This window comes from Cololabis saira, chromosome 20 (assembly GCF_033807715.1).
Source record: "Cololabis saira isolate AMF1-May2022 chromosome 20, fColSai1.1, whole genome shotgun sequence".
Taxonomy (NCBI): Eukaryota; Metazoa; Chordata; class Actinopteri; order Beloniformes; family Belonidae; genus Cololabis; species Cololabis saira.
Window position 1 is genome coordinate 6322359 of NC_084606.1, and position 21438 is coordinate 6343796.

The 21438-nt window shown below is 34.6% G+C and overlaps 1 protein-coding gene across 1 annotated transcript in view; it reads left to right on the top strand.

The window, feature by feature from the left end:
• LOC133420942 (atrial natriuretic peptide receptor 2) overlaps positions 1 to 10855 on the top strand; it is a 39899-nt gene extending 29044 nt beyond the window's left edge. The window contains exons 20-24 of the mRNA XM_061710821.1: positions 2107 to 2246; positions 6294 to 6446; positions 7377 to 7475; positions 9423 to 9514; positions 10685 to 10855. Coding sequence (XP_061566805.1) covers positions 2107 to 2246; positions 6294 to 6446; positions 7377 to 7475; positions 9423 to 9514; positions 10685 to 10855 — 655 coding nt within the window. The remainder of the gene's footprint in view (positions 1 to 2106; positions 2247 to 6293; positions 6447 to 7376; positions 7476 to 9422; positions 9515 to 10684) is intronic.
• The last annotated feature ends 10583 nt before the right edge of the window (positions 10856 to 21438 follow it).

A 21438-nucleotide genomic window follows, 5' to 3' on the forward strand; every position in this document is an offset into this window, starting at 1 on the left:
CTTTGATTATTTTAATTTGTAACCAGTAACGATGTGGCAAATGTCAAAGTAACAAAGTAAAAGTATATTTTTTAACTTTCAAATGTATTGAAGTAAAAGTAAAAGTCCTGATAAAAAAATGTACAAATCCTCAAAAAAAGTACTTAAGTAGTGTAACGAAGTACATCTACTTTTGTTTTTTTTTAGTTTATTTCCACATAAAAATATACAACAGTTTTAAAAAGTACAGACAAACAGTATGTAGAAAAAAAGGAAATAAAAAAGAAATACAATATGTCAGAAAATGTGTGGGAGGAACCAAAAAAACCCATAAGGTTTTGTCGATGGTTCCTCCTATAGTGAAACAAACAATATCTACAGAGATATGTAAAACTTAGGACAACTAAGGAAAATGAGCTAAATTGCTAGAAAACAAAAACAGGAATCTAATGATGGAGAGAAGAACTGGAAATGAATGGTTAAGCTTTGCTAACTTGGGCTAGTAAAAATGTTGTGATTTGTTTTTTGAAAGTATTTGTACTCGAGCGTTCTCTAATATGGTGGTAAGTTGTTCCAATAAAGAGGAACTCTGAATCTAACTGAACATTTGGAAAAAGGAGTCCTGAAAAAGGTGGGATGGGATTGTTTGCAGACCTAGTATTAAAGTGATGAATGTGGGAATTGAATTGAAATTAAGAATGAAAACTGGAATGGATGGATTGACAAAAATACAAATCTGAAAAACATTTACAGAAAAAAATAGGGAGAATACTTAGCGATTGGAACAATGGGGGGGATCTAGTAAGTCTATTGGAAAATATAATAATTTTGATAAAACGTTTTTGCAGGATTAAGATACAGTTGAGGTTTTTCTTGAAGGTACTTGCCCAAATGACATTGCAATATGAAATATAAGGATAAATCATAGTATGAATTAATACAGATTTTTCTTGATAATAGATGCCGTATATGTCTGATTAATCCAATATTCTTTGCAATCTTGTTCGAGATGAGTGCAATATGATTTTTCCAAGAGAGATTTTCATCAATCAAACACCTAGAAATGAAATAGAAATACTGTAACTCTTTCCAAAATGTTATTGGAAGTAACTTTGTTACTATACACCTCTGGTTCCCGCCTGACTCCGGCGGGGGGGGGTTGTGGTTGTTGTGGTTGTTGTGGTTGTTGTGGTTGTTGTTAAGGTTGTTGTGGTTGTTGTGGTTCCTGCCTGACCCCAGGGGGTTGTGGTTTCCGGTTGTGACAACTTTTGTTGTATTAGAGCAGGGGTCGGCAACCCGTGGCTCCAGAGCCGCATACAGTTCTTTAGCGCCGCCCTAGTGGCTCCTGGAGCTTCTTAAAAAATGTATGACCTTCTTTCTCCTTTTTTTCTTTTTCTTTTTTTCTTTTTTCGTTTTTCCTTTTCTCAACATTTCAACTTTTTTCTCGAAATTTTGACTTTTTTTCTCTACAATTCAACTTTTTTTCGACATTTCGACTTTTTCCTCAACATTTCAACTTTATTCTCGACAGTTTTACTTTTTCCCCGACTTTTTGACTTTTTTCTCGACTTTTTTCTCGACTTTTTTCTCGACTTTTTTCTCAACATTTTGACTTTTGTCTCGACTTTTTTCTCAACATTTCGACTTTTTCCTCAACATTTCAACTTTATTCTCGACAGTTTTACTTTTTCCCGACTTTTTGACTTTTTTCTCAACATTTCAACTTTTTTCTCAACATTTGACTTTTTTCTCAACATCTTTGTTTTTTTCCCGACATTTTGACTTTTTTCTCGACTTTTCAACTTTTTTTTCGACTTTTTTCTCAACATTTGACTTTCGACATTTCAACTTTTTTCTCAACATTTTGACTTTTTTCTCGAAGTGCATAATGAATAAAAAAACCTTCCCCCAGTTATAACTAATATAGAAACATGCAGCATGTGCTGTCTTCATTCTAAGGCTTATACAAGACTTTTCATTTTTTGCGGCTCCAGACATATTAGTTTTTTGTGTTTTTGGTCCAATACGGCTCTAAAACATTTTGGGTTGCCGACCCCTGTATTAGACGCTAGATAAAAATTGAATTGAATGTAATTGAATGTAATTGAATGTAATTGTGGTCCACAGCGACATCGTGGGCTTCACCCAGCTCTCCAGCAGCTCCACCCCCTACCAGGTGGTGGAGCTGCTCAACAAGCTCTACACCACCTTCGACGACATCATCGACAACCACGACGTCTACAAGGTGGAGACCATCGGAGACGCCTGTGAGGAACCCGCTCTCTTCCCACACGGTTCTACCAGCATACGTTGGAAAATGTAACATATTAAATGAGCTGCCAATGTGGATTTAGATCTAATAGATCAACAGCGATGGCAGTGATGGAACTAACAGAACAAATACCAACAGCAATAGAACAAGGAATACATGGTTGGGCTGTTCATAGACCTAAAAAAGGCTTTTGATATAATAAATCACAAACTACTGATGAATAAACTTGAAAGATTGATTGAGAAAACTCATTTAACAGGCGATAATAATCTACCTTTGACAATAACGTATTTTCTGGACTATAAGCCGCTACTTTTTTCATATGTTTTCAACCATGCAGCTTATACAAAGGTGCAGCTATTCTGTGGATTTTTCTTCCACCACTAGGGGGAGTGCTAACCGGAATTAGAATCAAAACTAAGACAAAATAAATGCAAAGAAGAATACGTTACTTGTTCTTTAGCAGATAGAAGTAGAAGCAGATTTCAAACAGATAAATAGATAAATAAATACCGGTTATTTTCTCTTGGTTCTGTCCCGTTTTAATCAGCAAAGTTGCTGCCGTGTTAAAAGACACTGTTAGGAAAGGATCTATTTAGGTACAAACATCATTTACAGTTTAAAATCCTTCTGTACATGTAGTAAATATCTAATATAACAACATAAATATCTGCGGCTTGCATGTCTTTTTTTTTTAATAGAATGGATCCGGCTTGTATGCAGGTGCGGCTTATAGTCCAGAAAATACGGTATTTAGTCTACAACTCGTGAGTCATGTGAGTAATGTCAACTGTAGAGCGTAAAAACGAGCTAGCTAGCTGTTTAAGAAAAGAAAATTTGTTGCGAAATTGACTTGGCTATTTCCTATTTAACGCTAGTTCGACCTGATGGATAAATTAGTGACAATAACGAAGCCTAAAGCTGGAGATTGTAACGTTACAGCTCGGCCTAACGTTACTCCTTCCACGTTTTGTGAAAAGACGTAGGCTTCAGTCTACACCTTTTGGTCCTTGGTTTTTAGTTAAAATTGTGTATATATATATATATTAGGGATGCAACGGTTCTCGGTATAAAACCGAACCGTTCGGTTCTCCCTCCATGGTTCAATACGCCCTTGTGTGCCGCGGATTTTCGGTTTTGCCATTCATTTTGCATTAATGATTTACAATCCGCGTGTTTGTGCCTGTCAGCAAAAAAAGTTCGAAGAAGCGCCGGGTTCATTCAAATCTCCGTATATATTGTAATATTGTAATAATTATAATAATAATAATAATATTTTACAATATTTTCGCGGAGGGAAACCCTAGGTTCACGCTAGGGATGGGCGGTATGGACTAAAAAATGTATCACGATAATTTCTGGGATTTATCCCGATAACGATAAAAATGACGATAAAAAAAAATACCAATTCAACTCCACCTTTTCAACTATAAATCTATCACCACATTCAGTCTTTGGAGCCCCCAAAACACTGCTCTAAAAGAATACTAAATGTTACTAAACTACATCAATTATATTTAATTAATAAAGACCAATTAAATTAGTCCACCTGTACTGCAAAACTGTAATGACTCAGATCCGCCATGTTTGTTACACAAAAACCTCATCAACCGGAATTTATCCTTTTTTCTTTATTTCTTTCAGGCTCATTTCCTTCCTTCCTTCCTTCCTTCCTTCCTTCCTTCCTTCCTTCCTTCCTTCCTTCCTTCCTTCCTTCCTTCCTTCCTTCCTTCCTTCCTTCCTTCCTTCCTTCCTTCCTTCCTTCCTTCTTTCCTCCTGCTCTCTCCTTCCTTCTTCCCTTCCTCTTTTCTCCCTTCCTTCCCCCTTTCCTTGTTTTCTCCTTTCCTTCTCCCCTTTCCTTCCTTCCTTTCTTTCCTTCTGGCTCATTTCCTTCCTTCCTTCCTTCCTCCTGCTCTCTCCTTCCTTCTTACCTTCCTCTTTTCTCTCTTCCTTCCTTTCCTTCCTTCCTTCCTTTCCTTCTGGCTCATTTCCTTCCTTCCTTCCTTCCTTCCTTCCTTCCTTCCTTCCTTCCTTCCTTCCTTCCTTCCTTCCTTCTTTTTTCCCTTCCTTCCTTCTTTCCTCCTGCTCTCTCCTTCCTTCTTACCTTCCTCTTTTCTCTCTTCCTTCCTCCTTTCCTTGTTTTCTCCTTTCCTTCTCCCCTTTCCTTCCTCCCTCCCTTCCTTCCTTCCTTCCTTCCTTCCTTTCTTCCTTCCTTCTTTTTTCCCTTCCTTCCTTCTTTCCTCCTGCTCTCTCCTTCCTTCTTCCCTTCCTCTTTTCTCCTGTCCTTCCTTCTTTCCTTGTTTTCTCCCTTCCTTCCTTCCAAATGTCAAAAATAATGAGAAAAAAAGTAAAAATTTTGTGAATAAATTGAAATGTCGGAAAAAAAAGTCGAATGTCAAGAAAAAAGTTGAAATTTCGAGAATAAAGTCGAAATGTCAAGAAAAAAGTAAAAATTTCGTGAATAAAGTCGAAATGTCAAGAAAAAAGTAAAAATTTTGTGAATAAAGTTGAAATGTCAAGAAAAAAGTAAAAATTTCGTGAATAAAGTCGAAATGTCAAGAAAAAAGTAAAAATTTCGTGAATAAAGTCGAAATGTCAAGAAAAAAGTAAAAATTTCGTGAATAAAGTCGAAATGTCAAGAAAAAAGTAAAAATTTCGTGAATAAAGTCGAAATGTCGAGAAAAAAGTCGTATGTCAAGAAAAAAGTCGAAATTTCGAGAGAAAAGTGTTGTGGTTTGGTTTGCTAGGACCCAAATGCAGGAGAGGGAGGGAGGCCAGAGGCAGGATTTCTCAAAAAACAGAGGATTTATTCCAACAAAAGGTAAAAACAAAGCGCTGCAGAGCAGGATCAACAAAAACCAGGATCAGGACAAAAACTACGAGGAGACATGGAGGAGAGAACAGTACGGACCGACAGGGAACCAAGACAAGACAAGATATACTGAAGGGATAACGAGACAATCAGGGCAGATGGGACACAGGCGGGGCAAGACAGAAACTGAAAGTCACAAACTGGGGGGAAGTGTCAAACCCTGACAAAAAGTCGAAATGTCAAGAAAAAAGTTGAATGTCAAGAAAAAAGTCGAAATTTCGAGAAAGAAGTTGAATGTCAAGAAAAAAGTCGAAATGTTGAGAAAAATGTTGAAATGTTGAGAAAAAAGTCAAATTTTCTTGAATAAAGTTGAAATGTCGAGAAAAAAGTCGAAATTTCGAGAAAAAAGTTGAATGTCAAGAAAAAAGTTGAAATGTTGAGAAAAAAGTCAACATTTCGTGAATAAAGTTGAAATGTCGAGAAAAAAGTCAAAATTTTGAGAAAAAAGTCGAAATGTCAAGAAAAAAGTCGAAATGTTGAAATGTTGAGAAAAAAGTCAAAATGTCAAGAAAAAAGTCAAAATTTCGTGAATAAAGTTGAAATGTCAAGAAAAAAGTCGAAATTTCGAGAAAAATGTTGAAATGTCTAGAAAAAAGTCAAAATTTCGTGAGAAAAGTCAAAATGTCGAGAAAAAAGTCGAAATTTCGAGAAAAAAGTCGAATGTCAAGAAAAAAGTCGAAATTTCGAGAAAAAAGTTGAAATGTCGAGAAAAAAGTCAAAATTTCGTGAACAAAGTTAAAATGTCGAGAAAAAAGTCAAAATTTCGTGAACAAAGTTAAAATGTCGAGAAAAAAGTCGAAAGTTGGATAAAAAACTACCAGACTTGCTACTGGTCATCAAAACCGCCGTGTTTCCGTGGCAACCGCCATCTTGGTTCTCAGATAGACAGAAACATCGTCTGCATAAGCAATGACTGGTTTCTCTGCAGACATGGTGTTGTTGTTGTTGTTGTTTAGACATGGTGTTGTTGTTGTTGTTGTTGTGTAGACATGGTGGTGTCGTTGTTGTTGTTGTTTAGACATGGTGTTGTTATTGTTGTTGTTGTTGTGTAGACATGGTGGTGTCGTTGTTGTTTAGACATGGTGGTGTCGTTGTTGTCGTTGTTTAGACATGGTGTTGTTGTTATTGTTGTTGTTGTTGTTTAGACACGGTGTTGTCGTTGTTGTGTAGACATGGTGGTGTCCGGCGTCCCCCGGGAGAACGGGATCCTCCACGCCTCCGAGGCGGCCAGTCTGGCCCTGGACCTGCTGGACGTCTGCAGGACCTTCAGGATCCCCCACCGGCCCGGGACCGGCCTGCAGATCCGGGCCGGGATCCACTCCGGTACGTACGGGTCTGGTGCTGGTTCTGGTTCTGGTGCTGGTTCTGGTTCGGGTTCTGGTGCCGGTTCTGAGGGTTCTGGTTCTGGTTCTGATTCTGGACCGGTTCCTGCTCCGGTAGGTTCCGGCACTGATTCAAATATATATACAAATATACACTGATATTAATATAATACTGATACAATATATTATAATATAATATAATATATATATATATATATATATATATATATATATATATATATATATATATATATATATATATATATATATATATATATATATATATATATTATGTAGAAGACTAGAAAGAAAAACAAAGAAAAAAAAGAAGGAAAAAAAGAAAAAAAGAAGAAAAGGAAAAAAAGAAAACAAAGGAAAAGAAAAAAGAAAAAAAGGAAAAGAAATACAAAATAGAAAAAAAGGAAAAAAGAGAAAGAAAAAGAAAAAAAGGAGAAAAATAGAAAGAAAAAAATTAAGTTAACTTTACTTGCAAATTAATTTTGTACATATTACAAATTAAGTAGTTTATACAAAGACTAGTCTTTCTTGATCTACATAAAAATCTAATGCGAAAAAGTTGCCTTAATTTTTTTAAAGTAGATCAAGCAAGATATTTTTTACTGTGGTTTCTACTCAAACAAATAAATCATGTTTCATCTAAACGTTGGTCAATCTGCCCAATAGATTGAAATTGTTAAAGGAAAAGTAAATATAACAAGATAATTTCTTGTTGTTTGTGAGTAAATGAAGAGATTACTAGGATTACAGAAATACTGCTGGTTAAGGAAAAAATGCACAATGTCTTGTTTTTTGAACAAATGCAGATTAAGTTCAAAACTAGATGTATTCATGTAAAGCAACAAACTTCACTTTTAATTGTTAATATCACAGGTTTAAATATGTTATATTTTTCTGGTTCTGGTCTCCTCAGGTCCGGTGGTGGCCGGAGTGGTCGGTACCAAGATGCCGCGCTACTGCCTGTTCGGTGACACGGTCAACACGGCGTCCAGGATGGAGTCCACCAGTCTGGGTGAGAACCGGGCCAAAGAACCGGGCCAAAGAACCGGGCCAAAGAACCGGGCCAAACAACCGGGCCAAACAACCGGGCCAAACAACCGGGCCAAACAACCGGGCCAAACAACCGGGCCAAACAACCGGGCCAAACAACCGGGCCAAAGTACCGGGCCAAAGTACCGGGCCAAAGAACCGGGCCAAAGTACCGGGCCAAAGTACCGGGCCAAACAACCGGGCCAAACAACCGGGCCAAACAACCGGGCCAAACAACCGGGCCAAAGCACCGGGCCAAACAACCGGGCCAAAGAACCGGGCCAAAGAACCGGGCCAAACAACCGGGCCGTCCTCAACCTCAGCCTTGTTTTTAGTAGTTAATAAACTCAACTGGTTCCAAAGTGATGCTTTAGGATTAGCCTTAATAGATCTTCTTAACCAGTACCTGGTCTGGACTTGCTAATCGGGCTGTAACGATACACTAATCTCACCATAACCATACGATATTATAGCAGTATTTCTTTAACAACCTTGAACAAGGAACATATGACTGGAAAAAAATGTCTTTTATTTGAAAGACACAAAATACAAAACAATACTGTGTGTTTGCCCTTAAAGTCGAAATGTTGAGAAAAAAGTCGAAATGTCGAGAAAAAAGTCAAGATTTTGTGAATAAAGTTGAAATGTCGAGAAAAAAGTCAAAATGTCGAGACTAATGTTGAAGTACAACTTCAAGAAAAAAGTTTAAATGTCGAGAAAAAAGTCGAATTAAAAAAAAAGTCGAATGTCAAGAAAAAAGTCGAAATGTTGAGAAAATGTCGAAATGTTGAGAAAAAAGTAAAAATTTCGTGAATAAAGTTGAAATGTCTAGAAAAAAGTTGAATAAAAAAAAAAGTTGAATATCAAGAAAAAAGTCGAAATGTTGAGTAAAAAGTAAAAATTTCGTGAATAAAGTTGAAATGTTGAGGAAAAACTACCAGACTTGCTACTGTTCATCAAAACCGTTGTGTTTCCGTGGCAACCGCCATCTTGGTTCTCAGATAGACAGAAACATCGTCTGCGTAAGCAATGACTGGTTTCTCTGCAGACATGGTGGTGTTGTTGTTTTTGTTTACGGCAGGGGAACGGGAGAAATGTTGAGGAAAATTTGAAAAATAATTAGAAAAAAGTAAAAATTTTGTGAATAAAGTTGAAATGTCTAGAAAAAAGTCAAAATTTCGAGAAAAGGGCCGCTCGGTGGTGCAGTGGGTTAAGCTCATATACTGAGGCTACAGTCCTCCTCCTGCAGCGGTCGCGGGTTCGTATCCAGCCCGCGCACCTTTGCTGCGTGTCTCCCCCGTTCTCTCTCTCTACCCCTTTCCAGTCTGCATCTTCAATAAAGGGCCACTAGAGCCCAAAAAAAAATAAAAAAATTTCGAGAAAAAAGTTGAAATGTCGAGAAAAAAGTCGAATAAAGAAAAAAGTCGAATGTTGAGAAAATGTCGAAATGTTGAGAAAAAAGTAAAAATTTCGTGAATAAAGTTGAAATGTCTAGAAAAAAGTCAAAATGTCGAGACTAATGTTGAAGTACAACCTCAAGAAAAAAGTTGAAATGTCAAGAAAAAAGTCGAATAAAAAAAAAGTTGAATATCAAGAAAAAAGTTGAAATGTCAAGAAAAAAGTCGAATAAAAAAAAAGTTGAATATCAAGAAAAAAGTTGAAATGTTGAGAAAAAAGTAAAAATTTCGTGAATAAAGTTGAAATGTCTAGAAAAAAATCTAAATTTCGAGAAAAAAGTCGAAATGTTGAGAAAAATTTTGAAATGTTGAGAAAAAAGCCGAAATTTCTAGAAAAAAGTGGAAATGTCGAGAAAAAACTACCAGACTTGCTACTGGTCATCAAAACCGTCGTGTTTCCGTGGCAACCGCCATCTTGGTTCTCAGATAGACAGAAACATCGTCTGCATAAGCAATGACTGGTTTCTCTGCAGCCCTGAAGATCCAGTGCAGCTCCAGCACCTTCTACCTGCTGGAGGAGCTTGGCGGCTACGTCCTGGAGTGCAGGGGAGTCCTGGAGGTCAAGGTGAGCCCTGCCCCCCACCTAGGGTTGCCACCTTTCAGAAATAGAAATAAGCAACGCCCCGATTTCAGCAGCGTAGGAGCCAAAAAAAGGGACATCCCCAAAACTTATAAAATGCATAGTAATGTATTTATTTCATATGAAAAAACAAAATGCTTGTATTTAAAGTTTAAAGTGCTTTAATAGCATTGACTTTGCATGACTGTAGAGACAGACAACCATACTAGTAACTGAACTAGCCTCCTATGCTACGTATGTCCACATCAGCCCAGATGTATAATATAGCCTACAGGCTGGTGCAAAAGTTAATTTATTTCAATAATTCAACTAGAATATGGTGTAAAAGTTAACTTATTTCAATAATTCAACTAGAATATGGTGTAAAAGTTAATTTATTTCAATAATTCAACTAGAATATGGTGTAAAAGTTAACTTATTTCAATAATTCAACTAGAATATGGTGTAAAAGTTAATTTATTTCAATAATTCAACTAGAATATGGTGTAAAAGTTAATTTATTTAAATAATTCAACTAGAATATGGTGTAAAAGTTAATTTATTTCAATAATTCAACTAGAATATGGTGTAAAAGTTAATTTATTTCAATAATTCAACTAGAATATGGTGTAAAAGTTAATTTATTTCAATAATTCAACTAGAATATGGTGTAAAAGTTAATTTATTTCAATAATTCAACTAGAATATGGTGTAAAAGTTAATTTATTTCAATAATTCAACTAGAATATGGTGTAAAAGTTAATTTATTTCAATAATTCAACTAGAATATGGTGTAAAAGTTAATTTATTTCAATAATTCATCTTAAAAGGTGAAACTACTATATTACATAGTCGTATTACATGCAAAGCAAGATATGTTAAACTTTTTGTTATAATTTTGGTGCTTGAATTGTTTATTGATTTCATAATATAGAGATTTTTTATTTGAAGTTTTCATAAACTGTGAGCCATAATCACCAAAATTATAACAAATAAAGGCTTGAAATATCTCACTTTGCATGTAGTGGGAAATAATATTTGTTTCACCTTTAGTTGAATTTACTATGAATGAAGTTTTGCAATATATTTAAATTTTCCGTCCTTCACCTGTATATTATGACATCAATAAATAAGAGCATAATTTATGTACGGAACGCAACTTTTCCTCTAAACCAGGGGAAGGGAGACATGGTCACCTACTGGCTGGAGGGCAAGAGGACCGGCCTGGACCCAAAACCCGGTACCAGGACCGGTACCAGGACCAGCAGGAACTTCACCAAGGAGACGGAGCTGTTCTCGTCCATGCCGGGGTTTCTGGATGAGGACCTGCTCATGGACCGGGCCTGATCCAGGACCGGTCTGGTCCAGAACCGGTCTGATCCAGAACCGGTCTGATCCAGAACCGGTCTGGTCCAGAACCGTTCATGGATCCAGAACCGTTCATGGACCGGGCCTGATCCAGAACCGTTATTTGGTGTTTCAGTGTTTGTTCATTTGTTAGAAAAAAATACCTGAAGATGAGAAGATTCAAGATTTTTAAATCATCTGTAGGAGCATAAATGTAATTTCCGTTAATATTTGGATAATTATTTTAAGTTTTATTAAGTTCTTAATTGGTAATTTGTGTTTATTCTGATGAAATTGTTATTTACAGTATTTACACATTAAAATGTTGACTATTTGTAGATTTGTACAATAGGAAAATAATAGTTTCCTTCACTGCACATTGTCTTATCCTGGATTATGTTTGGACCGTTGTTTATTTTTGAAGTAAACAGTTTAACTTAATCAAGAGGTTGTTGTTATTGATCAATACAACAATAACCAGTTCAGAGCGTCGAGCTTCAGCCTTCACTAATCATTAAGCTACATCTTTATTTATTCTAGAACAAGTTTCACAGTTAAACACAGTTTTACCGATTTTTACCAACCTGCAGGTCTGGATCTGGACCCTAGTGGTAAAAAAAAAGAGGAAAAAAAGAGGAAAAAAGGAAAAAAAGAAGAAAAAAGAGGGAAAAAGAAGGAAAAAAGAGGGGAAAAAAGGAAAAAAAGAGGCAAAAAGAGGGACAAAAGGACCCTAGTGGTCTGTAGAGGACCTGCAGGTCTGGATCTGGACCCTAGTGGTCTGTAGAAATGTCGAGAAAAAAGAGGAAAAAAAGAGGAAAAAAGGGAAAAAAAGGGGAAAAAAGAAGGAAAAAAAGGAAAAAAATAGGAAAAAATTGTGAAAAAAGAGGAAAAAAGGGGAAAAGAGAGGGAAAAAGAAGGAAAAAAAGGAAAAAAGAAGGAAAAAAAGAGGAAAAAAGAGGGAAAGAAGAAGAAAAAAGAGGAAAAAAGAGGAAAAGAGAGGGAAAAAGAAGGAAAAAAAGGAAAAAAGAGGAAAAAAAGAAGAAAAAAAAGGAAAAAAAGAGGAAAAAGGAGGGAAAAAAGACCCTAGTGGTCTGTAGAGGACCTGCAGGTCTGGATCTGGACCCTAGTGGTCTGTAGAAATGTCGAGAAAAAAAGAGGAAAAAAAGAGGAAAAAAAGAGGAAAAAAGAGGGAAAAAAAGGAAAAAAAGAAGGAAAAAATGAAAAAAGAGGAAAAAAGAAGGAAAAAAAGAGGAAAAAAAGAGGGAAAGAAGAAGAAAAGAAGGAAAAAAAGAGGAAAAAAAGAAGAAAAAAATGAAAAAAGAGGAAAAAAGAAGGAAAAAAGAGGGAAAGAAGAAGAAAAGAAGGAAAAAAAGAGGAAAAAAAGAGGAAAAAAGAGGGAAAAAGAAGGAAAAAAGAGGGAAAAAAAGGAAAAAAAGAGGGAAAGAAGAAGAAAAGAAGGAAAAAAAGGAAAAAAGAGGAAAAAAGAGGGAAAAAGAAGGAAAAAAGAGGGAAAGAAGAAGAAAAGAAGGAAAAAAAGAAGAAAAAAAGAGGAAAAAAGAGGAAAAAAGAGAAAAAATAGGAAAAAAAGGAAAAAAAGAGGGAAAGAAGAAGAAAAGAAGGAAAAAAGAGGAAAAAAATAAGAAAAAAAGAGGAAAAAAAGGGAAAAAAGAGGGAAAGAAGAAGAAAAGAAGGAAAAAAAGAGGAAAAAAAGAAGAAAAAAATGAAAAAAGGGAAAAAAGAGGAAAAAAGGAAAAAAGAGCGAAAGAAGAAGAAAAGAAGGAAAAAAAGGAAAAAAGAGGAAAAAAGAGGAAAAAAGAAGGAAAAAAAGAGGAAAAAAAGAGGGAAAGAAGAAGAAAAGAAGGAAAAAAAGGAAAAAAAAGAAGGAAAAAAAAGAGGAAAAAAGAAGGAAAAAAGAGGAAAAAAGAAGGAAAAAAGAGGGAAAGAAGAAGAAAAGAAGGAAAAAAAGAGGAAAAAAAGAGGAAAAAAGAGGGAATAAGAAGGAAAAAAGAGGGAAAAAAAGGAAAAAAAGAGGGAAAGAAGAAGAAAAGAAGGGAAAAAAGAGGAAAAAAGAGGGAAAAAGAAGGAAAAAAGAGGGAAAGAAGAAGAAAAGAAGGAAAAAAAGAGGAAAAAAAGAAGAAAAAAATGAAAAAAGAGGGAAAAAGAAGGAAAAAATAGGGAAAAAAAGAGGGAAAGAAGAAGAAAAGAAGGAAAAAAAGAAGAAAAAAAGAGGAAAAAAGAGGAAAAAAGAGAAAAAATAGGAAAAAAAGGAAAAAAAGAGGGAAAGAAGAAGAAAAGAAGGAAAAAAGAGGAAAAAAAGAGGAAAAAAGAAGGAAAAAACAGGAAAAAAGAAGGAAAAAAGAGGAAAAAAAGGGAAAAAAGAGGGAAAGAAGAAGAAAAGAAGGAAAAAAAGAGGAAAAAAATTAGAAAAAAAGAGGAAAAAAGAGAGAAAAAAGAAGGAAAAAAGAGGAAAAAAGAGGGAAAGAAGAAGAAAAGAAGGAAAAAAAAGAGGAAAAAAAGAAGGAAAAAAAAGGAAAAAAGAGGGAAAGAAGAAGAAAAGAAGGAAAAAAAGAGGAAAAAAGAAGAAGAAAAAGGAAAAAAAGAGGAAAAAAGAAGGAAAAAAGAGAAAAAAAAGCGGGAAAAAGAAGGAAAAAAAGGAAAAAAGAAAAGAAGAAGAAAAAAAGGAAAAAAGGAGGAAAAAAGAGGGAAAGAAGAAGAAAAGAAGGAAAACAGAGGAAAAAAAGAAGAAAAAAATGAAAAAAGAGGAAAAAAGGAAAAAAAGAGGGAAAGAAGAAGAAAAAAAGAGGAAAAAAGAAGGAAAAAAGAGGAAAAAAAGGGAAAAAAGAGGGAAAAAGAAGGAAAAAAAGGAAAAAAGAGGGAAAGAAGAAGAAATAAAGGAAAAAAAGAGGGAAAGAAGAAGAAAAAAGGAAAAAAGAGGGAAAAAAGGGTAAAAAAAGGAAAAAAGGAAAAAAAAGCGGAAAAAGAGGGAAAAAGAAGGAAAAAAGGAAAAAAGAGGGAAAGAAGAAGAAAAGAAGGAAAAAAAGAGGAAAAAAAGAGGAAAAAAGAGGGAAAAAGAAGGAAAAAAGAGGGAAAAAAAGGAAAAAAAGAGGGAAAGAAGAAGAAAAGAAGGAAAAAAAGGAAAAAAGAGGAAAAAAGAGGGAAAAAGAAGGAAAAAAGAGGGAAAGAAGAAGAAAAGAAGGAAAAAAGAGGAAAAAAATAAGAAAAAAAGAGGAAAAAAAGGGAAAAAAGAGGGAAAGAAGAAGAAAAGAAGGAAAAAAAGAGGAAAAAAAGAAGAAAAAAATGAAAAAAGGGAAAAAAGAGGAAAAAAGGAAAAAAGAGCGAAAGAAGAAGAAAAGAAGGAAAAAAAGGAAAAAAGAGGAAAAAAGAGGAAAAAAGAAGGAAAAAAAGAGGAAAAAAAGAGGGAAAGAAGAAGAAAAGAAGGAAAAAAAGGAAAAAAAAGAAGGAAAAAAAAGAGGAAAAAAGAAGGAAAAAAGAGGAAAAAAGAAGGAAAAAAGAGGGAAAGAAGAAGAAAAGAAGGAAAAAAAGAGGAAAAAAAGAGGAAAAAAGAGGGAATAAGAAGGAAAAAAGAGGGAAAAAAAGGAAAAAAAGAGGGAAAGAAGAAGAAAAGAAGGGAAAAAAGAGGAAAAAAGAGGGAAAAAGAAGGAAAAAAGAGGGAAAGAAGAAGAAAAGAAGGAAAAAAAGAGGAAAAAAAGAAGAAAAAAATGAAAAAAGAGGGAAAAAGAAGGAAAAAATAGGGAAAAAAAGAGGGAAAGAAGAAGAAAAGAAGGAAAAAAAGAAGAAAAAAAGAGGAAAAAAGAGGAAAAAAGAGAAAAAAATAGGAAAAAAAGGAAAAAAAGAGGGAAAGAAGAAGAAAAGAAGGAAAAAAGAGGAAAAAAAGAGGAAAAAAGAAGGAAAAAACAGGAAAAAAGAAGGAAAAAAGAGGAAAAAAAGGGAAAAAAGAGGGAAAGAAGAAGAAAAGAAGGAAAAAAAGAGGAAAAAAATTAGAAAAAAAGAGGAAAAAAGAGAGAAAAAAGAAGGAAAAAAGAGGAAAAAAGAGGGAAAGAAGAAGAAAAGAAGGAAAAAAAAGAGGAAAAAAAGAAGGAAAAAAAAGGAAAAAAGAGGGAAAGAAGAAGAAAAGAAGGAAAAAAAGAGGAAAAAAGAAGAAGAAAAAGGAAAAAAAGAGGAAAAAAGAAGGAAAAAAGAGAAAAAAAAGCGGGAAAAAGAAGGAAAAAAAGGAAAAAAGAAAAGAAGAAGAAAAAAAGGAAAAAAGGAGGAAAAAAGAGGGAAAGAAGAAGAAAAGAAGGAAAACAGAGGAAAAAAAGAAGAAAAAAATGAAAAAAGAGGAAAAAAGGAAAAAAAAGAGGGAAAGAAGAAGAAAAAAAGAGGAAAAAAATTAGAAAAAAAGAGGAAAAAAGAGAGAAAAAAGAAGGAAAAAAGAGGAAAAAAGAGGGAAAGAAGAAGAAAAGAAGGAAAAAAAAGAGGAAAAAAAGAAGGAAAAAAAAGGAAAAAAGAGGGAAAGAAGAAGAAAAGAAGGAAAAAAAGAGGAAAAAAGAAGAAGAAAAAGGAAAAAAAGAGGAAAAAAGAAGGAAAAAAGAGAAAAAAAAGCGGGAAAAAGAAGGAAAAAAAGGAAAAAAGAAAAGAAGAAGAAAAAAAGGAAAAAAGGAGGAAAAAAGAGGGAAAGAAGAAGAAAAGAAGGAAAACAGAGGAAAAAAAGAAGAAAAAAATGAAAAAAGAGGAAAAAAGGAAAAAAAAGAGGGAAAGAAGAAGAAAAAAAGAGGAAAAAAGAAGGAAAAAAGAGGAAAAAAAGGGAAAAAAGAGGGAAAAAGAAGGAAAAAAAGGAAAAAAGAGGGAAAGAAGAAGAAATAAAGGAAAAAAAGAGGGAAAGAAGAAGAAAAAAGGAAAAAAGAGGGAAAAAAGGGTAAAAAAAGGAAAAAAGGAAAAAAAAGCGGAAAAAGAGGGAAAAAGAAGGAAAAAAGGAAAAAAGAGGGAAATAAGAAGAAATGAAGGAAAAAAAGAGGAAAAAAAGAAGAAAAAAAGGAAAAAAAGAGGAAAAAATAAGGAAAAAAGAGGGAAAGAAGAAAAGAAGGAAAAAAAGAGGAAAAAAGGAAGAAAAAAAGGGAAAAAAGAGGAAAAAAGAAGGAAAAAAGAGGGAAAGAAGAAAAAAAGGAAAAAAAAGTGAAAAAAGAGGAAAAAAGGAAGAAAATAAAGGAAAAAAAGAGGAAAAAAGAGGGAAAAAAAGTGGTCTGTAGAGGACCTGCAGGTCTGGATCTGGACCCTAGTGGTCTGTAGAGGACCTGCAGGTCTGGATCTGGACCCTAGTGGTCTGTAGAGGACCTGCAGGTCTGGATCTGGACCCTAGTGGTCTGTAGAGGACCTGCAGGTCTGGATCTGGACCCTAGTGGTCTGTAGAGGACCTGCAGGTCTGGATCTGGACCCTAGTGGTCTGTAGAGGACCTGCAGGTCTGGATCTGGACCCTAGTGGTCTGTAGAGGACCTGCAGGCTGAGGATTAATTACAGATCAGGACTCTCTTTCTCTCGGTTTCAGTTAATCACTCATTTACACATCTGAGGAGCTGAAGCAGCAGCTGGGAGGGCTAATTCATGTATTCATTCATTAATGTATTCATTAATTACTGAATACATCAGAGACTCTCAGGAACTCACTCCCCACCGGCTTGAAACGTCTCCATGGCAACCATCATGTTGTTATTCATCGAGTCCAGCTTTTCTCAGATGAGATTTTCCTCTTTAATGTAGCACTTTGAGATACTAAATATAAAGTGCCTTGTAAATAAAATGTATTATTTCATCCTTTAAAACTTGCTATCTTGATTTACATGTGCCAAAAAAGGAGTAGGAAGAAGTGTAAACTTATTTAGTCCTACCCCCATTTACTGATCATTTAACCTGTGTTTATAATGATTGACACACTGTACTCACATTGCTAAATAATAATAATAATAATAATAATAATAATAATAATAATAATAATAATAATAATAATAATAATTATTATTATTATTATTATTATTATTATTATTATTATTATTATTATTATTATTATTATTATTATTATATAATAATTATTATATAAATAATAATAATAATAATAATAATCATAATAATAATAATAATAATAATAATAATAATAATAATAATTATTATTATTATTATTATTATTATTATTATTATTATTATTATTACATACTGCAATTATACTCACACACATACTTATACATTCATACATACATACACATAGTTGAATGTTTCTATATATTTGTACACACATGCCCATATAAATATTTATTATTATTATTATTATTATTATTATTATTATTATTATTATTTATTTTTTTTTTATTTTTTTTTTATTATTGTTATTATGTAAGAAATTTGTTTCATTGCAATATATATATATATATATATATATATATATATATATATATATATATATATATATATATATATATATATATATATATATATATATATATATATATATATATATATATATATATATATATATATATATATATATATATATATATATATATATATTACCAATTCTAATTCTAATAATTTTTCTTGGCATTATCATGTATTGTTTTATAGTGTATTATTATATTATGTTATGAAATCTCATGGGATGTTATACTATATATATATATATATATATATATATATATATATATATATATATATATATATATATATATATATATATATATATAGTATGGTGATATCATTTTGTTATATTGTATAATATAAAAATTATTATGTTACATTGGGATATTATTATATGCTATTACATATATTACGTTATATCATATCTGCTATATTATATCACTCTATATGATAATTATCTATTTATTTTTAAAATTAATATTCTTAATTTATTTATTTACTTTCATTATTTACAAACACGCACACACACACACACAAATACACACACTTATATACATATCATTGTAACTCAATGTCGTCTTTTGTTGTTGTATGTTAATAAAAAGAAATAAAAAAAAAAAGAAATGTTTTTCCAGCATAACATTTGGTTCCTTTACGAACCCCTATGTTCTGGTTCTGGACCTGTATTTTATTTTAATTCTTTTGCTGACCCGTGTTTCAGACAGATTTCAGATATTTTAGTGTCCGTCTCCGAACATCAGCCCCTGCAGAGCAGCTGAGTGGTTGCCATGGCAACCCTGCCTGCTCGGTTACCCCGGTTACCCCGGTTACCGGGTCCTGACCCGGTTCTGGTCTCCTTCAGGACCCGTCAGGTGAAACTGAAGCGTCTGCAGCAGAGGAGGAAAAAAACAACGACGACATGCGGAGGATACAACAGTTTAACAACAAATAAAACAGCTACACACCAGAGTTTAACGACAAATAAAACAACTAAACACCAGAGTTTAACGACAACAAATAATAAATAAAACAGCTAAACACCAGTTTAACAACAAATAAAACAACTAAACACCAGAGTTTAACTACAAAAAACAAATAAATGAAACTAAACACCAGTTTAACAACGAATAAAACAGCTAAACCAGGAACTTCCTGGTTCCTTCCTGGAACCAGGAACCTTCCTGCTGGAACCAGGAACTTTCCTGGAACCAGGAACTTTCCTGGAACCAGGAACTTTCCTGGAACCAGGAACCTTCCTGGAACCAGGAACCTTCCTGCTGGAACCAGGAACTTTCCTGGAACCAGGAACTTTCCTGGAACCAGGAACTTTCCTGGAACCAGGAACCTTCCTGGAACCAGGAACCTTCCTGCTGGAACCAGGAACTTTCCTGGAACCAGGAACTTTCCTGGAACCAGGAACTGTCCTTGAACCAGGAACCTTCCTGGAACCAGGAACCTTCCTGGAACCAGGAACCTTCCTGGAACCAGGAACCTTCCTGCTGGAACCAGGAACTTTCCTGGAACCAGGAACCTTCCTGGAACCAGGAACTTTCCTGGAACCAGGAACCTTCCTGGAACCAGGAACCTTCCTGTTGGAACCAGGAACCTTCCTGGAACCAGGAACCTTCCTGTTGGAACCAGGAACCTTCCTGTTGGAACCAGGAACCTTCCTGCTGGAACCAGGAACCTTCTTCCTGGAACCAGGAACTTTCCTGGAACCAGGAACCTTCCTGGAACCAGGAACCTTCCTGGAACCAGGAACTTTCCTGGAACCAGGAACCTTCCTGGAACCAGGAACTTTCCTGGAACCAGGAAGGTTCCTGGAACCAGGAACCTTCCTGGAACCAGGAACCTTCCTGGAACCAGGAACTTTCCTGGAACCAGGAACTTTCCTGTTGGAACCAGGAAGGTTCCTGGAACCAGGAACCTTCCTGGAACCAGGAACCTTCCTGTTGGAACCAGGAACTTTCCTGGAACCAGGAACCTTCCTGCTGGAACCAGGAACTTTCCTGGAACCAGGAACTTTCCTGCTGGAACCAGGAACTTTCCTGCTGGAACCAGGAACTTTCCTGCTGGAACCAGGAACTTTCCTGGTTCCAGGAACTTTCCTGGAACCAGGAACTTTCCTGCTGGAACCAGGAACTTTCCTGGAACCAGGAACTTTCCTGGTTCCAGGAACTTTCCTGGAACCAGGAACCTTCCTGGAACCAGGAACTTTCCTGCTGGAACCAGGAACTTTCCTGGAACCAGGAACTTTCCTGGAACCAGGAACTGTCCTTGAACCAGGAACTGTCCTTGAACCAGGAACTTTCCTGGAGCCAGGAACTTTCTTGGAACCAGGAACCTTCCTGGAACCAGGAACTTTCCTGGAACCAGGAACTTTCCTGCTGGAACCAGGAACTTTCCTGGAACCAGGAACTTTCTTGCTGGAACCAGGAAAGTTCCTGGAACCAGGAACTTTCCTGGAACCAGGAACTTTCCTGCTGGAACCAGGAACTTTCCTGCTGGAACCAGGAACTTTCCTGCTGGAACCAGGAACTTTCCTGCTGGAACCAGGAACTTTCCTGGTTCCAGGAACTTTCCTGGAACCAGGAACTTTCAGGGTTCTGTTCCTCTCACTCGTCTCTGACCTCGTGGAAGTTTTAGTTCCGTCTCTATTTTAAATCGGTTTAAATCAGTTTAATTCTGTTTATTTCAGTTTAATTCAGCTTATTTCAGTTTAATTCTGTTTATTCCAGTTTAATTCAGTTTAAATCGGTTTAATTCAGTTTAATTCTGTTTACTTCAGTTTAAATCGGTTTAAATCAGTTTAATTCTGTATATTTCAGTTTAATTCAGTTTAAATCGGTTTAATCAGTTGAATCCAGTTTATATCAGTTTAATTCTGTTTATTTCATTTTAAATCGGTTTAAATCAGTTTAATTCTGTTTACTTCAGTTTGAATAGGTTTAAATCAGTTTGATTCTGTTTATTTCAGTTTAAATCGGTTTAAATCTGTTTAATTCTGTTTATTTCAGTTTAATTCAGCTTATTTCAGTTTAATTATGCTTATTTCAGTTTAATTCTGTTTATTCCAGTTTAATTCAGTTTAAATCGGTTTAAATCTGTTTAATTCTGTTTATTTCAGTTTAATTCAGTTTATTTCAGTTTAATTCAGTTTATTTCAGTTTAATTCAGTTTATTTCAGTTTAATTCAGTTTATTTCAGTTTAATTATGCTTATTTCAGTTTAATTATGTTTAAATCGGTTTAATTATGCTTATTTCAGTTTAATTCTGTTTAAATCGGTTTAATTATGCTTATTTCAGTTTAATTCTGTTTATTTCAGTTTAATTCTGTTTATTTCAGTTTAATTCAGTTTATTTCAGTTTAATTCAGTTTATTTCAGTTTAATTATGCTTATTTCAGTTTAATTCTGTTTATTTCAGTTTAATTCTGTTTATTTCAGTTTAATTATGTTTAAATCGGTTTAATTCTGTTTGGTTGTTGTTCTGTCTGTTCTGGAACCAGGAACCAGAACTTTCCTGGAACCAGGAACTTTCCTGGAACCAGGAACTTTCCTGGAACCAGGAACTTTCCTTGAACCAGGAACCTTCCTGCTGGAACCAGGAACCTTATTTCTGGAACCAGGAACCTTCCTGGAACCAGGAACCTTCCTGGAACCAGGAACTTTCCTGGAACCAGGAACCTTCCTGGAACCAGGAACTTTCCTGGAACCAGGAACCTTCAGGGTTCTGTTCCTCTCACTCGTCTCTGACCTCGTGGAAGTTTTAGTTCCGTCTCCAAACCTGCAGCTAAACATGAAAAACACTCAGCTTTAATTTGGTTTGAATTTATAAAATAATATTAGTCCTGAATTGTTTTGTTTGTTGTTTTGTCAGAAACGAGGTTCCTTCTTCTTGAACCAAAGTTCTCTGTGAGTTTTCTTTCCTCGCAGCTTCAGTGTGTTCCCACTCGCTTTGGTTTACCTGTTGATCTCAGTTTAAATCCATTTTAAATCAGTTTAAATCCATTTATGTCAATTTAAATCAGTTTAATTAATAATAACTGGAACCAGTTATTACCAACTAGTTTAATTCTGGTGATTTCAGTTTAATTCAGTTTAAATCAGTTAAATTCTGTTTATTTCAGTTTAATTCAGTTTAAATCGGTTTAATTATGTATATTTCAGTTTAATCCAG